The sequence below is a fragment of the Coregonus clupeaformis genome, unplaced genomic scaffold (assembly GCF_020615455.1).
Source record: "Coregonus clupeaformis isolate EN_2021a unplaced genomic scaffold, ASM2061545v1 scaf0650, whole genome shotgun sequence".
NCBI lineage: Eukaryota > Metazoa > Chordata > Actinopteri > Salmoniformes > Salmonidae > Coregonus > Coregonus clupeaformis.
This window is the reverse complement of record NW_025534105.1, coordinates 96,537-114,096: the sequence shown is the minus strand read 5'-3', so window position 1 is coordinate 114,096 and position 17,560 is coordinate 96,537. Positions and strand designations below refer to the sequence as shown.

The 17,560-nt window shown below is 45.2% G+C and overlaps 1 protein-coding gene across 1 annotated transcript in view; it reads right to left on the bottom strand.

The window, feature by feature from the left end:
* The window catches only part of LOC121585797 (DNA-binding protein SATB1-like), an 85,574-nt gene that overhangs the window by 54,535 nt on the left and 13,479 nt on the right, over nucleotides 1-17,560 (bottom strand). Inside the window, exon 12 of the mRNA XM_045216250.1 lies at nucleotides 15,595-16,311. Coding sequence (XP_045072185.1) covers nucleotides 15,595-16,311 — 717 coding nt within the window. The remainder of the gene's footprint in view (nucleotides 1-15,594; nucleotides 16,312-17,560) is intronic.

Sequence of the window (17,560 nt, the reverse complement as noted above, 5' to 3'; positions counted from 1 at the left end):
GCCCTAAAGCGGCGGGTAAACTCTGCATAGCTTACAGTTGCGGCGTCTATTCCCCCCCACTCGGCGTTGGCCCACTCCAGTGCTTTACCGGACAGACAGGAGATGAGGGCGGACACGCTCTCATATCCCGAGGGAGCCGGGTGGATGGTTGCCAGGTAGAGCTCTACCTGGAGCAGAAAACCCTGACACCCGGCAGCTGTACCGTCATAAGCCCTCGGGAGCGAGAGCCGAATCCCACTGGACCCAGAGGGTGAAGCGATGGACATCGGTGTAGGTGGTGGTGTAATACCTCCTCTCTCCCATCCCTCCATAGTATTCACTACTCGTTCCATTGTGGTGCCGAGAGCCTGGATCATGGCCGCTTGTTGTTGGACGCGTTCCTCCATCGATCCGGCTGGCATAGCTGTACCTGCTGACTCCATGTAGATGGTGCGTGTTTCTGTCAAGGCGTCAGTGTAATGCGGTAGGCGAAGTCAGGCGCAGGACACAGAGCTAATCAAAAGGCGAACTTTAATCGTAGGTAAAATAATGAACAACAACCTCCACGCAGGGAGGGAACAAACCCGCACACTAACGACAACCAAAACATGAACAAACACGCACAACACACAGTGTGAGACAGAGGGTTAAATAGGGAAGACATAACTACATAATGGGAGACAGGTGTGACCAATTAAGACAAAACAAGTCGAACATAGATACATGGATCGGTAGCAGCTAGTACTCCGGTGACGACGAACGCCGAAGCCTGCCCGAGCAAGGAGGAGGGGCAGCCTCGGCTGAATCCATGACACTGAGTTTAAATGTATTTGGCTAAGGTGTATGTGAACTTCCGACTTCAACTGTACATACAGTACAACACACATACAAATGACATGCATACAAAATAAAATTTAAATACAGACACTTTCATAAAGGTGACATTACAGTGACCAAATTATCTTGAATCATAAGGGACTCACACAGTGAAAAACAGGAAGCCACTAAATGTACTTTTGCGTTGTGAATCGTCAAATATGTGTGTGTTGGCCGCAAGACGCACCTGATCTCCCCTGTTCAGCTGAAGAGTAGCTCCATTTGCCACTGTGTCAGCAATGTCCACAATACTTGAATAATCCAATGGCGGTGACCACTCTTTGTCCATTTCTGAACAAGGCACACACCATTCTCCGTCCACCCCCTGCATGGCTGTAGAAAGTGAATAAGCATACTCATTTACATTTACATTTACGTCATTTAGCAGACGCTCTTATCTAGAGCGACTTACAAATTGGTGCATTCACCTTATAGCCAGTGGGATAACCACTTTACAATTATTATTATTATTATTATATTTTATTTTTGGGGGGTGGTGGGGTGGGGTGGGGTAAGGGGGGGGTTAGAAGGATTACTTTATCCTATCCCAGGTGTTCCTTAAAGAGGTGGGGTTTCAAATGTCTCTGGAAGGTGGTGAGTGACTCCGCTGTCCTGGCGTCGTGAGGGAGCTTGTTCCACCATTGGGGTGCCAGAGCAGCGAACAGTTTTGACTGGGCTGAGCGGGAACTGTGCTTCAGCAGAGGTAGGGGAGCCAGCAGGCCAGAGGTGGATGAACGCAATGCCTTCGTTTGGGTGTAGGGACTGATCAGAGCTTGAAGGTACGGAGGTGCCGTTCCCCTCACAGCTCCGTAGGCAAGCACCATGGTCTTGTAGCAAATGCGAGCTTCAACTGGAAGCCAGTGTAGTGTGCGGAGGAGCGGGGTGACGTGAGAGAACTTGGGAAGGTTGAACACCAGACGGGCTGCGGCATTCTGGATGAGTTGTAGGGGTTTAATGGCACAGGCAGGGAGCCCAGCCAACAGCGAGTTGCAGTAATCCAGACGGGAGATGACAAGTGCCTGGATTAGGACCTGTGCTGCTTCCTGTGTAAGGCAGGGTCGTACTCTCCGAATGTTGTAGAGCATGAACCTAGCGGAGAACGACAGTGTGTTGTCCAGGGTCACGCCAAGGCTCTTTGCACTCTGGGAGGAGGACACAACGGAGTTGTCAACCGTGATGGCGAGATCATGGAACGGGCAGTCCTTCCCCGGGAGGAAGAGCAGCTCCGTCTTGCCAAGGTTCAGCTTGAGGTGGTGATCCGTCATCCATACTGATATGTCTGCCAGACATGCAGAGATGCGATTCGCCACCTGGTTATCAGAAGGGGGAAAGGAGAAGATTAGTTGTGGGTCGTCTGCGTAGCAATGATAGGAGAGGCCATGTGAGGATATGACAGAGCCAAGTGACTTGGTGTATAGCGAGAATAGGTGTCAAGTTGTGCGTGATTTCTGGCTGACCACAGCTCTGCCCAAACTTGAAAACGGCTTTATCCTTGATGAACGCAAAGGACAACTCAAAACTGTTCACTTTATGATTTTTTATTGCCATAAAGATGGAACAGAATAGGTTGATAACCTTCAAAACACACAAACAAAACCCCATGGATTAGTTACAAATAACTCTCAATTCCACTTTCTCAAAAATAAGCATAAACTAATGTTACTGAATCCTCAAACCTAACCAAACAATCATTTCATCATTTAGATTAACCTAGGATCATTGCAAGTTAATAATTAAATATCAATATCATAATTAAACATTTAACAATACACATGATTATAGTAACGTTACTGTCAAGTTCTACGTTCACATAATGAAGTCTTCACTATTTAATTTAATTAATAATTGTATTGTATGTTACAACCAAACAAAAGGGCATATAGAAGCATGAATTCACAACACATTCTGTCCTACCAGTTGCGTCTTTGGATGATCAGGAGCTGTGGTCATTGGTATCTCTTCTCAGGAATGAGTGAGAGCCAAGTAAGCTTTTACCAAACATTTCGATGCCATGCACATGCACTGCTTGTGGGTGCGCAGGTTAATATGGTCCCCAGAGCACTTCCTGGTGGTTGGTTTCAACAGCTCCGGTTGCATGGTTGCCCCCTGCAGGTTGGGAGTGCTTTGAGCACCCTGGGTGGATTTAGGCTTGAGTGCTCGGTATAGCTTGTAGTCAGGAATTGACACAACACCTCCCACTTGACCTCCTGGTTCTTCAACCCAAGGAGGTCACACAGAACTGTGATGTGTTGGATTCAGTTACTCTATTTTTGATCCTGTTGCTGCTGCTCTTCAACTGGAAGCAAGACAACTATCCGTCTGACATCCCTGTGAAGAACTGTTGCTGGTATCTTGATTGAATGTTTTTCCATCTTTTTAGTGGGCTTCACAGTTGCGACTGGGTAGCTGGGGAAGGATCGGAGATATACATCCCTCACAATTCCCTTCTTGTCCGTGTTAACGTCAATAACTCTGGCAAGCCTGTACTGCAGTTTTTTCTTCATTAAAGATTTGGAATCGTCCTCCACAGAGCAAGAGTCCAGTGTTTTCCTCTTTGACCACAGCAAGCCTGCTGAGTGTGGTGTCTGGCCAGGTTACATCCTTTTGGGCTGCAAGGAAGAGATCCCCTGAGTGCATCTTCACACTCCATGATGGTAAGTGTAGCTTTCTTGATTCTGGACTTGATCTCAAGAGCTGAAGGAATTTCCTTTTTCTTTGGCTTGCTTGTGGTGGTGGTCTTGGCTAGCATTTCTTTCCACCTTGTGGCAGCTCTCCACACCCAGGCAATGACTCTTGTCAACCTGGTTAAACTGCTGAACTTGCTGATGTTAAGGATATTCCCCACTGAATAACCAGAAGGTGGTCTTTGGACTTGGATTTGGTGCCCTCTTCCATTAGGGCTGCTTTGCAGGTCTTTACCTTTGTCAGAGGTTGGAGATATTGGTATACGTGGAGCATGTTGGATCTTTTTCCCCACCTGCGCTCGGGTCAGTGCTGCTGTAAAACATTTCCTTTGGAGCTTGTTTATGCCTTCTTTGGCATCTGCAGCGACTTCTTTGGCTGATTTTGTCGGCCAATCCTCTACAGGTCGTTTCAGAAACTCTGGGCCGTTCTGCCACACAGAGTTCTCTTTGAGGTCCTCTGGGGTTGCTCCTCTTGTCATGAGGTCAGCAATGTTTTGCTCACCTGGAATCCATCTCCAGTCCTCAACTGATGTGGACTTCTGGATCTCTCCCACTCTGTTTGCAAAAAAGGTCTGGTACCCATAACTGTCCCTTTGGATTGCACCCAGCACAGTTTGACTATCTAACAGATGGATCCAACGTCCTACTTGCATCCGACTGTGCTTTTCAATGTATTTCCTGAGTCTTGCAGCGAACACAGCACCACAGACTTCAGCCTTCACTGGTTCTCCCTTTTGGTCAAGTGGTGTAAGCTTGGCTTTGGACTCAACAAGACGGACTAGGATGCCTTGCTTGGTCTCCCACCTGAAGTATGCCACTGCTCCATAACTCTGGTCGCTCCCATCTGAGAATGTTATTCCCCAGGGTTCTCCAATCCTTTTGACTGGAGTCAGGCTTCTATGGAAGGTAATTTGGTTGAGGTGTCTGTATTCCTCAAACAGGCGGATTGCTTCTCCTCTAAGTTTCTCAGACAGAGGTGTGTCCCATGTGTCTCTTGTTAGAGCTTTGCCTCCAGTTTCTTGGAATGCTTTTCTGACTAAAATGGCTCCTTTCTGTTTGGCAGGTGTTGCAAGGCCTATTGGGTCATACAAACTAGCTACTTGGCTAAGCAGTTGCCTTCTGGTCAGTGGGTTTGGAGTTTTCATTCTCACTTCCTCACCAACGAGATCTTGACTGATCCTCATCTTCTTTTGTCTCTTTGAGAAGTTTATCGAGGTCATGAGGTACAGTTTGTCTGATTCGACTAAATAACCAACTCCAAGGGCTCTGTTGTCTCCTTCTCTCACTTGGTTGGGGAGGATGAAGACTTCATCTGATGATGTTGGATGTTCTGATGTAGATGTTTGCCTCCCACTTTGGCCTGATCGGACCCACGGCTTGAGGAAGAATCCACCTGCCTTTAGGATTTCTTCGACTTTTTTGGTGGTTCCGTCTAGCTTTTCCAGGTCATTATGGGATGTCAGGATGTCATCTACGTAGGAATCCTCTTCAAGGACCCTCCGTTCCTCTTTCAGATGTGTGAACATGGGCAACTTCGCTGTTTCTCTCATGGCTAGTTGTGCGATACACCCTGCTGGTCGATCGCCCATGTTGACCCTGGTGATGGCATATTCCTCAATGTCCCCATCATCACCGTCTCTCCAGAGGAATCTATGGAGGTGCATCTCCAGGTCTTCGAGCCACACAGAATTGTACATCTTTTTGATGTCGCCGAGAGCAGCATGGATTCCTCTCCTGAACCTTAGCAGTACCGCTCGAATAGGATTAAGTACATCAGGCCCTTTCAGAAGAAGGTCATTCATGCTGCTTCCTCTAAACCTCTGGCTGCTGTTCCATACCAGTCGGACAGGTGTAGTTATAGAGTGTGGGTTTGGTGCTATCAAGTGACTGACGTACCATACTGGACCTTTCCAGTCGGCAATGGTCTTTCTAGTGAGTTTCTTTGCTGCCTTCCTTTCCACCATCTCATGAACTTGAGTTGTGTATGCTGCACGCCAATCTGGTTCTCTCTTGAGTTGTTTCTCCGTCCTCAGAAATGTGGCTTCCACTGCGCTTCTGTTGTTGGGCAGGGAACTTGGATCTTCAATCCAAGGGTATTTTGTGTCCCAGTGAGGCTCCTGACTATGCACATCTGACTCCACGTAACTGAGACCTTGCCTGATTATCTCAAGCTCTCTTTCTTCACTAAGAGTCATGTCTTTGCCTCCTGGTTGACAGTTACCACAACGACATCCTCCACACATGGGTTCACAGGCCGCACCAATGCTGTCCCACTTCCACCAGTCCAAGAACTCTTTGCCAATAACAGTGGTTTTAGTTTCAGCTCTAGATTCTTGCATCTCAGCAATTTCTTGATACTTTACTGCTGTGATTCTCATAGATCGTGCAAAATGAGTTTCAGAATTGTGCAGGGCCATGTCCACTACTTCACAGAGGTCTGGATGTGCTCCTCCAACGGTCTTTCCTAAAGGGCTCTCCCACAGGACAAGATCTCCTACTACCTTTACTCTCTGTGGAGCAAGTCTTCCTTCCCGGTGGCTTATGAGAAGCTCAACATGTTCTGGTCTGTGAAGGTCTTCCAGGTTGGTATCGGGGAAGAACTTCTTGAGGTGTTGTGCTTTGATTGCTCTGTGAACTTTGCAATTTCATCCAACCCATAACAGATCAGCTCATGAGCTTTCTCCGTGCCTCTTGGTGTCTTGACTCTCACCTTGAGTAAGTATCTTTTGGTCTTCACCTTCATGGCCATGCCTCCAACTCCATGGACGACTAGTGTGATCCTTTCACTTGAAGCTTCAGTCTCCTGGCGGCTGTGTGAGTGATGTAGTTGGTGTCTGATGCTAAGTCAATGAGAGTTCCAATTTTCTGCCCTGCGTTAGTAGTTACTTCGAGAAGCATAAGAATAACTGGTAATTCACGTGTGCTTGAGTCCATTACCCCAGGAAGGCTTCCTCCAGTGCAGTGTGATTTTGCCATGTTGGTGAAAGCATTCCTGAATTTTTCTGCCATGTTCGGGGTGAGCTCACGTATTAATCTCTCTTGCTCCTCTGTGAATGTTTGCCTCCTGGTGCTGGGTTTTTCCACCTTCACGTATTCTTTCCTCTTAGCCCCTCCTTTAAGGCAGAGAAAGAAATGGTGATCCGAGGAGCTTCCTCTTTTGCAGTCTCTGTTTCTGCAAAGGTAAGTGTCCGTACATTCCTCATCCTCTCCATGACATCTGAGGCATCTTCTGCATGCTCCCAGTCTTTCGACAGCATTCAGCTTCTCACTAGGCTTTAGTTCTTTGAACTGCTTACAAAAGAAAATCTTCTCACGGTGCTTTTCATCTCCACACACAACGCATCCTCCCTTTCTCGTGGACCTTGTGGAAGCATACCGCTTCTCCGGGTACGTAGCTTTCTTTTCAGGGTTCCTCACTTACACCCAACTGGTCTAGTTTCTCCAGTATGTCCTCTTGTGTCTTTAAAAATCTTAGAAGGCTGTCGAAGTGATTGTCAGGTGTGACTCCATTTCTTGGGTTGACCATGAATGTCAGCCAGTCCCTCTTCATGTTATCCGGCAGCTTGCTCTCTATGGATCTGATGACAAGGGGATTCTTTATGGCTCCACTGCTTTCGAGCTCCGTGAGGTCATTCAGGGCCTTTTCCACAGCTTGAATCAGGTCAATAACCTTCCTTGGTTGGTGTGACTTTAAAGGAGGGATCCTCTCCAGGTCCTCAATTATCTCCAAAGCAATTGTTGGCTTGTTTCCATACCGGTTTTGGAGTACTCTAAACATGTCTTCAGCACTGTTATATGATGACAGGCGCAGGTCTCTACATATTCTCTCGTCCACACTGTCAAGAAGTTGAAACTTCTTCACCTCCACTGAACCAGTCGGCTCTCCCTGCTTTTGCAGGCTCTCCCAGTCTTTCCTCCATCTGTGGAAATTCCTCCTAAGCCCAGTGAATTTAGGTAGACTGGTTGGTTTTATTCTCACCACTGGTTGTGGGACTGCTCTTGGTTGAAGCTCTGTAGGTCTTCTGTCCTCTTCTGCAATTCTCTGTGCGATGAGGAATTCTGTTCTTTTGGCCTCGAGGTTACTGCCGAATATTCTCAGATCTTTTACTCTGCCTTTCAGATCTGCAGTCTCATCGTGTGGGACCCATTTTTCCCCAGTCTTTCAGGCTTTCACTTGCATCATGGATTAGCTTCCTCGCTCTTTCCAGCTGTAGTTCATAGCCGTCCCTGTTAATAGCAGTGACGGGGGTTTCTTTGGCTCTGTCACAGGCTTTCTCCGCTTCTTGGATTGCAACGTCTACCTCCTCTTTACCGTATCTTGGCCAGAGGTTGAATTGGACTGCCTCTCGGATTTCCTCCAATTTCATGTCGCACTCTTCAATCGTCCTTTCAAGATCAGCATGCTGGTCCTTGTCGAGCTTGACCTCTTCATCTCCCTTAGTTCCCTTCAGCCAGTAGGCCAGCCGGCGTAGTCATCATTTGAATCACCGACACTTCTAGCCAGGGAACTGAGCTTGCTGAACTCCTCTTGTAGTTCATGCTTAATCATACCAGCTGCAGCTTTACTCAGGTAGTTCGCTTGTCTGGTGAAAGCAGATTTGGCTAAGGTCCGCTCTTGCTTCAGTTGCTTGACTGTTTTCCCAAAAGTTTCCTTGGCCATGGTGTAGAGTTTCACAGGCAATTCTTCCTTTGCGTCGACAGCTTGACTTCAGCCCTTTGATCCTCGTCTTCACTGCCGCGCTGGTTATCAACTGTCAAGTTGTGCGTGATTTCTGGCTGACCACAGCTCTGCCCAAACTTGAAAACGGCTTTATCCTTGATGAACGCAAAGGACAACTCAAAACTGTTCACTTTATGATTTTTTATTGCCATAAAGATGGAACAGAATAGGTTGATAACCTTCAAAACACACAAACAAAACCCCATGGATTAGTTACAAATAACTCTCAATTCCACTTTCTCAAAAATAAGCATAAACTAATGTTACTGAATCCTCAAACCTAACCAAACAATCATTTCATCATTTAGATTAACCTAGGATCATTGCAAGTTAATAATTAAATATCAATATCATAATTAAACATTTAACAATACACATGATTATAGTAACGTTACTGTCAAGTTCTCGTTCACATAATGAAGTCTTCACTATTTAATTTAATTAATAATTGTATTGTATGTTACAACCAAACAAAGGGCATATAGAAGCATGAATTCACAACACATTCTGTCCTACCAGTTGCGTCTTTGGATGATCAGGAGCTGTGGTCATTGGTATCTCTTCTCAGGAATGAGTGAGAGCCAAGTAAGCTTTTACCAAACATTTCGATGCCATGCACATGCACTGCTTGTGGGTGCGCAGGTTAATATGGTCCCCAGAGCACTTCCTGGTGGTTGGTTTCAACAGCTCCGGTTGCATGGTTGCCCCCTGCAGGTTGGGAGTGCTTTGAGCACCCTGGGTGGATTTAGGCTTGAGTGCTCGGTATAGCTTGTAGTCAGGAATTGACACAACAATAGGAGAGGGCCTAGAACTGAGCCCTGGGGGACACCAGTGGTGAGAGCACGTGGTGCGGAGACAGCTTCCCGCCATACAGTAGATTAACGTACTTCAGATGCATCAACACAAACACACGCATGCTCGCACACACACGCACGAACGCATGTGCATGTATAGTATACATGCACACATACACACACGTGCACACACACACACATGTACACACACACGTACACACAAACACACACACACACACGAACACACACACACACACGTACACACACACGTACACACACACGTATACATACACACACGTACACACACACACACGTACACACACACGCGTACACACACACACACGTACACACACACACACACACGTACACACACAATACACACACCACACACACCGTACACACACACACACAGACACACACACACACATGTACACACACACACACGTACACACACACATGTACACACACACATGTACACACGCACACACACACACGTACACACACACACACACACGTACACACACACATACACACACACACACACACGTACACACACACACACGTACACACACACACACACACAGACACACACGCACACACACACAGACACACTCACACACACACACACACACACACACACACACACACAGACACACACACACACGCACACACACAGACACACACACACGCACACAGACACAAACACACACACGCACACGTACACACACACACAGACACACACACACACACACACACGACACCACACACAGACACCACACACACGCACACACACACCCCCACGCACACGACACAAACACACACACGCACACGTACACACACACACAGACACACACACACACACACACACACACACACACACACACACACACACAGACACACACACACAAACACACACGTACACACACACAGACACACACACACACACGTACACACACACACAAACACACACTTGTACACGTACACACGCAGACACACACACGTATACACACACACACACAGACACACACACACACGCAGACACACACACAAACACACACACACACATGTGGACACACACACACACGTACACACACACACACACCTTATTGCTCCTTCCTCGTTCTCTTTCCTTCCTCACAACAATGGAATGCCTGACCTGTAACAGGGCTGTATGTGCTGCCATAATTAGTGATGACATCATTATAGACCAATGTGACATCAATACTGACAGGTCCAAAATGATCCAAACTTCCCAGTGAAGCGGAGAATGCCACTTTTGCTTGGCCTATGAAGAACATAATAGTATTCTGTTTAATTATATCAAGTTAAATTTCCAGTAACGTATTGTCATGCTGTGAGAAATCAAGCCTCATGAAAGCCTCCTCTGTTACAAAACAACAACCACAGTATAGAACATCACTGGTATGGTAAAATAGTGTACCTCTTCTCTGTGCGCTCAGCCTCTGCAGCATGGTGCTCTGTTTCTCCAGTGTAGCTCTCAGCTCAAACACCAGGACTCTCTCCTCTTCTAAGAGACCCTCAGCAGCTGTCAGCCTGGCCTCCAGTGACGGACCCAGACACCTCCTCTACCCCCTGCCCCACAGCCTGAATGGTATTCATCCCTTCATCCTCTGGCACCCACTCCCTCTCTCCCACCGTCTCTCTCTCTCTCCGACCCCAATCTCTCTCTCCCACCATCTCTCCCTCTCTCTTACCCCACTCCCTCTCTCTCTCTATCTGTCCTTCTCCAGTGAGGACCTGTTTCTCCATGGCATCATTGGTGAGACCCTGTGCTCCAAGCAGGCACAGAAACACTAGAGCCAGAGCCAGAGTTTATCTCTCTAAGTCTGTCTTCTGTTTCTACTCCTCAGTCCCACTACCTTTTATACATGTTGCTCTAAACCACATATTAGCAGCAGGTACTGATGTGGTAATGTATGTGTTATAAAACAGTTATAAAACTAATGCCAACGTGTATGTTTATGGGCATAGGTTGGTCTTCATTTGGATACAATAAATCTTTATTTGTTTTCAATAGTAAAACGTGGCTGATAAATAACTCTGGGTCGTTCTACCAATTCGGTGCCTTTTGATATGTGTAACTTGGTGAAAAATACTTTTGACATTCCGTTATAAAGAGCACATGTTCAACCTAATAAAAAACAAATTTTCCCATCTTAAATAACAAAATTACTATAGTAAGTGCCTATTAAGTCACAAATAAAGTAACAGGGTTGACTGTAACAGGGTTGACGATTTCATCTGAAATCAGCCATAAATCCCCTTGTGACAGGGGGAATGGAAGCTGTGTGCAACAGGGAGGGGCAATTGAATACAAGCTTCACCCAAATGATTCAACAGTTCAAACATTCCTAGCCTGTCTATCTATGGGTGACAGGGCTGACATGTTGTGCTCGACCCACTCAGTTTTTCATCACAAAACACCATACAATAGCTAAAAATAGTAAAACCAGCTCACCTGCTTTTACACAGTGATTTCACTATTAGATGTTCATGTTTCTTTTGAAAAAAAAAAACATTATTTAAAAAGGAATAGTTTCACCATATTAGAGTTCCGTTCACGTACCAGGGTTGACCTTAAAATGAGGGACAGGTGTTTTTGTTATGTTTTTACCTTCAAATGAACCGCTAATCACATAAAATAAATAATAATCTTCAGAAATTACTTTGTGAAAACTTTTGTGGTTAAGTGAGTTAAAATCTTCCTGGAAGTCACAGAGGGTGCACGGAGGGACATGTCAAAATGCAGAATGTTGGCACTTTCGCAAGTCTTTATTCATATAAAAAAATCAGATTTATTAAATTCTCCATGTGGTCTACAGTGGGGAAAAAAAGTATTTAGTCAGCCACAAATTGTGCAAGTTCTCCCACTTAAAAAGATGAGAGAGGCCTGTAATTTTCATCATAGGTACACGTCAACTATGACAGACAAAATGAGAAAAAAAAATCCAGAAAATCACATTGTAGGATTTTTAATTAATTGATTTGCAAATTATGGTGGAAAATAAGTATTTGGTCAATAACAAAAGTTTCTCAATACTTTGTTATATACCCTTTGTTGGCAATGACACAGGTCAAACGTTTTCTGTAAGTCTTCACAAGGTTTTCACACACTGTTGCTGGTATTTTGGCCCATTCCTCCATGCAGATCTCCTCTAGAGCAGTGATGTTTTGGGGCTGTTGCTGGGCAACACATAATTTCAACTCCCTCCAAAGATTTTCTATGGGGTTGAGATCTGGAGACTGACTAGGCCACTCCAGGACCTTGAAATGCTTCTTACGAAGCCACTCCTTCGTTGTCCGGGCGGTGTGTTTGGGATCATTGTCATGCTGAAAGACCCAGCCACATTTCATCTTCAATGCCCTTGCTGATGGAAGGAGGTTTTCACTCAAAATCTCGATACATGGCCCCATTCATTCATTCCTTTACTACGGATCAGTCGTCCTGGTCCCTTTGCAGAAAAACAGCCCCAAAGCATGACGTTTCCACCCCCATGCTTCACAGTAGGTATGGTGTTCTTTGGATGCAACTCAGCATTCTTTGTCCTCCAAACAAGACGAGTTGAGTTTTTACCAAAAAGTGCTATTTTGGTTTAATCTGACCATATGACATTCTCCCAATCCTCTTCTGGATCATCCAAATGCACTCTAGCAAACTTCAGACGGGCCTGGACATGTACTGGCTTAAGCAGGGGGACACGTCTGGCACTGCAGGATTTGAGTCCCTAGCGGCGTAGTGTGTTACTGATGGTAGGCTTTGTTACTTTGGTCCCAGCTCTCTGCAGGTCATTCACTAGGTCCCCCCGTGTGGTTCTGGGATTTTTGCTCACCGTTCTTGTGATCATTTTGACCCCACGGGGTGAGATCTTGCGTGGAGCCCCAGATCGAGGGAGATTATCAGTGGTCTTGTATGTCTTCCATTTCCTAATAATTGCTCCCACAGTTGATTTCTTCAAACCAAGCTGCTTAACTATTGCAGATTCAGTCTTCCCAGCCTGGTGCAGGTCTACAACTTTGTTTCTGGTGTCCTTTGACAGCTCTTTGGTCTTGGCCATAGTGGAGTTTGGAGTGTGACTGTTTGAGGTTGTGGACAGGTGTCTTTTATACTGAATGGGATTTTCTGGATTTTTTTTCTCAATTTGGCTGTCATAGTTGACGTGTACCTATGATGAAAATTACAGGCCTCTCTCATCTTTTTAAGTGGGAGAACTTGCACAATTGGTGGCTGACTAAATACTTTTTTTCCCCACTGTATATTAAAGGGCACTTCATTGAATATAACAGCCTTTTAAAATTCAATACCCAATTTCTACTTAAAATATCAAAGTGGATGGAAAAGGTACTCATTTCGTGGAATGACCCATCTATCAATTGATTTTCTGATGTGTTATAAAACTAAGATCAAAGTGTATATTTATGGGCATAGGTCAGTCTTAATTTGGATACAATAAATGTTCATTTGTTTTCAATAGTAAAACGTGTCTGATAAATAACTGTGCATGTGACCATGTGGGTGTGTGTTTATGCGTGAGTGTTTGTGTAAGTGTGCGTGACAGTACTGTATGTGCACGTGAGCACACACACACACACCTCCAATCATGTCTGATAAGAAGTTTTATGATTCCATGGTAGTCGAAAACTTTTGCTTGTAATTACAGTAAGCTGTAGCTACCATTCAAGCCCTTAACACTGACCCCCACGACCTTGGAGCTAACAGGTCACTAATGTGTAAAATGTTATTTACCTAAGAGCGATAGCCAACAAAACATTTCCCCATGTTACATTCGTTGCGAAATGACAAGATTGACTTCTAAGCAAAACAACTTTTTACAGTAGTTAATTTATTTTGAATGGAAAAATAACTGAGCAGGTGTGAACATGTCAGAAACAAGATGTCTATCTACCTATCCTAGTCTGTCTGGGAAAAGAAAACTTGACTGATTAGGAACATTGTGGTTCAGCATGGAGACAGAAGATTTGTACGATACCACAGAAAAACGAATCAACAGCAGCTCCATTTTATAAGTGTTTAATGTGTGATGAAACAAATAGTAAATCACAGCTTTAAGTAAGACATAAATGTAATTCTGCATCCAATGCATTTCTGTTTAAAACGACAACTTCAAATATAACTCATGAATCAATGGAATGAAGTCTTAAAACAAATAGTACATTTTATTTTCAACACAAACAGATTCAAAGATGGTAGATAAAGGAAAAGAGGCAGGACACACACACACACACACACACACACACACACACCCTTTGCATATTTAGCCTTTTCTTCTACAATTAGGCAATTGACCTACACTACATTTGCTAGAGTGAAATAATGTGCATAAAACATTTGAGTGACATCCCTCAACTATGTTGACCACCGAAGACTTTTAAGATACTTTTGCATTTTACTGTCAGTCAAAGAGACAAGTGGACATTATGACAGAACGATGTAAGAAAGCATAGTTGTTGTTGGAGTTTTGTAAAAGAGAAAGAAACCAGAACAAACACTATATAGCATGTGTCTATAATACAGCTGAGCGAGTGGATCAATATCAATATTCACATTTCGATGTCCTCTAATTCCAGAGAGGATAATCTAGACAGATGGGTAGTGCCACATACTACAAGGCATTTGTTGGCATAATGTCATTAAAATCGGATCCTCAACACAGGTCCAATGCAGCCATTTTTATCTCAATATCAAAGAATTCCTGGTTAACAATTATGTACCTTCCTGTGATTGCTTTTAGTTAAAATGGTCAAAAAGAAACAAAAATAGCTTCTTAGCGAGGAGCAATTCCTCAAGCAATAATTTTGCTAGGACTGTCTGGGAGTGGTCTGAGTGAGGAGGGGGAAACTGAAAATGAGCTGTTATTGGCAGAGTTTTGGAACTTATTTAGCGCCTGGTGATGTCACCAGACAGGCCAAAACCCCATCCCATCAAAACAGGCTCAAATTTAAGGCTGTCTTTTCAAACAGCTCTTACACTAAAAGGGCATTATCATAATTTTCACAATTTCACAGTATTATTCCAACCTCAATGTGGAAAATATCCAAACCACAGGAAAGTCTAGTTTTTGACTGCACTGAGCCTTTAAAATAACTTTGCATACATGTATAACTACATAATTTCATATATTTTCACAGTCAGTCTTTTATTTAAATGTTTCATTACAAATAAGGGAAACACCTATAATACCACACCATTCATTAATACAGTTCTTTAGAAAAGGGGAATGTTATTTTCTGCAGAGATAAATGAGTCTATCAAATTGATGCCTTCTCATTGGGATAGAGGGGACAACTAGTGGGTGGAGTCATGTTATTCATCAGAGTCATGTGGTTGGGCAGTCTCAGATTGGTTAGAATCATGTTGCTCCTCCTCTAGGGTGGCGATGGCGTTAGTCTGACTGCTCACATCCAACTCTTTTAAAATGGTGTCCTCCTCCCCCTTCCACTCTGTTTCCTCTTCCCCCTCTATATCCTCTTCCTCTCCCCCCATCTGTCCAGCGCGATCTACGGTCCCTCCCTCCCCCTCCTCCCCTGTAGTTCTCTCAGGCTGGGTTGGGCCTGCTCCATTACAGAAGAGCTGGTCCTGGTGGTGTTGGTTGTGATTCTCCCTGTAGTTGTGGTTTTGGTTCTGGTTCTGGCTCGGATGTTGGTTGTGGTTGTGGCGGATCTCACTGTAGTCCTGTCTATGGTTCTGGTGAGTGTAGCTGTGGTGCTGGCTGTGGAAGAAGCTGAGGATGGTGTGTTTGGGCAGGCCCAGCTGGGCTGACAGGGTGTGGACAGCCTCCTCGTCTGGGTTCAGACCCACGTCTTGGATGAAGCTCTGCAGGATCCCCTGGGCCTCACGGGACACCCGAAACCCCTCGCCCCCCTCACCATCACGCGCACCATCACCCTCCCTGTTAGTCTGTCTGCCCCCCGACCACCCTCCCTCGCCCCCTTCCTTGTCATTGCTACACACACCCCTACTCCTGACCTCGCCCCAACCCCTACCCTCGCCCCAACCCCTACTGCCCCTGCCAGTAATGTCCTCTCCCCTGCCATCACCCTGACTACTCCCCCACCAGGTCCTCAGTTGCCCCCTACCCCCCTCAGTCTCGGCCGGTGATGCTGTGGATGGTTGTCGTGGCGGCAGGCGAGGCTCCGCCTGGGGCTGCAAGGGCTGCTGGCACAGAGGGGTCAGGGTTCGTTGATGATGTTGTTGTTGCAACGGGGATTGGCGTTCGAGCTGGTGGAGACAGATGGATGTCAAGTTATAAACAAACCAATGGGAGCTGATAATAGGACGGGTTATAGGAGGAGAGGGTCAAGCACCAAACTAGAGGTATGAACACTATTGTCAAGCAGCTACACAACTCTGCATTTGAGTGTGTACAGTTGAAGTCGGAAGTTTACATACACTTAGGTTGGAGTCATTAAAACTTGTTTTTCAACCACTCCACAAATGTCTTGTTGACAAACTATAGTTTTGGCAAGTCGGTTAGGACATCTACTTTGTGCATGACACAAGTAATGTTTCCAACAATTGTTTACAGACAGATTATTTCACTTATAATTCACTGTATCACAATTCCAGTGGGTCAGAAGTTTACATACACTAAGTTGACTGTGCCTTTAAACAGCTTGGAAAATTCCAGAAAATGATGTCATGGCTTTAGAAGCTTCTGATAGGCTAACTGTCATAATTTGAGTCAATTGGAGGTGTCCCTGTGGATGTATTTCAAGGCCTACCTTCAAACTCAGTGCCTCTTTGCTTGACATCATGGGAAAATCAAATGAAAGAAAATTGTTGACCTCCACATGTCTGGTTCATCCTTGGGAGCAATTTCCAAACGCCTGAAGGTACCACGTTCATCTGTACAAACAATAGTATGCAAGTATAAACACCATGGGACCACGCAGCCGTCATACCGCTCAGGAAGGAGACGTGTTCTGTCTCCTAGAGATGAACGTACTTTGGTGCGAAAAGTGCAAATCAATCCCAGAACAACAGCAAAGGACCTTGTGAAGATGCTGGAGGAAACAGGTACAAAAGTATCTATATCCACAGTAAAACAAGTCCTATATCGACATAACCTGAAAGGCCACTCAGCAAGGAAGAAGCCACTGCTCCAAAACCTCCATAAAAAAGCCATACTACGGTTTGCAACTGCACATGGGGACAAAGATCGTACTTTTTGGAGAAATGTCCTCTGGTCTGATGAAACAAAAATAGAACTGTTTGGCCATAATGACCATCGTTATGTTTGGAGGAAAAAGGGGGTCGCTTGCAAGCCGAAGAACACCATCCCAACCGTGAAGCACGGGGGTGGCAGCATCATGCTGTGGGGGTGCTTTGCTGCAGGAGGGACAGGTTGCACAAAATAGATGGCATCATGAGGAAGGAAAATTATGTGGATATATTGAAGCAACATCTCAAGACATCAATCAGGAAGTTACAGCTTGGTCGCAAATGGGTCTTCCAAATCGACAATGAC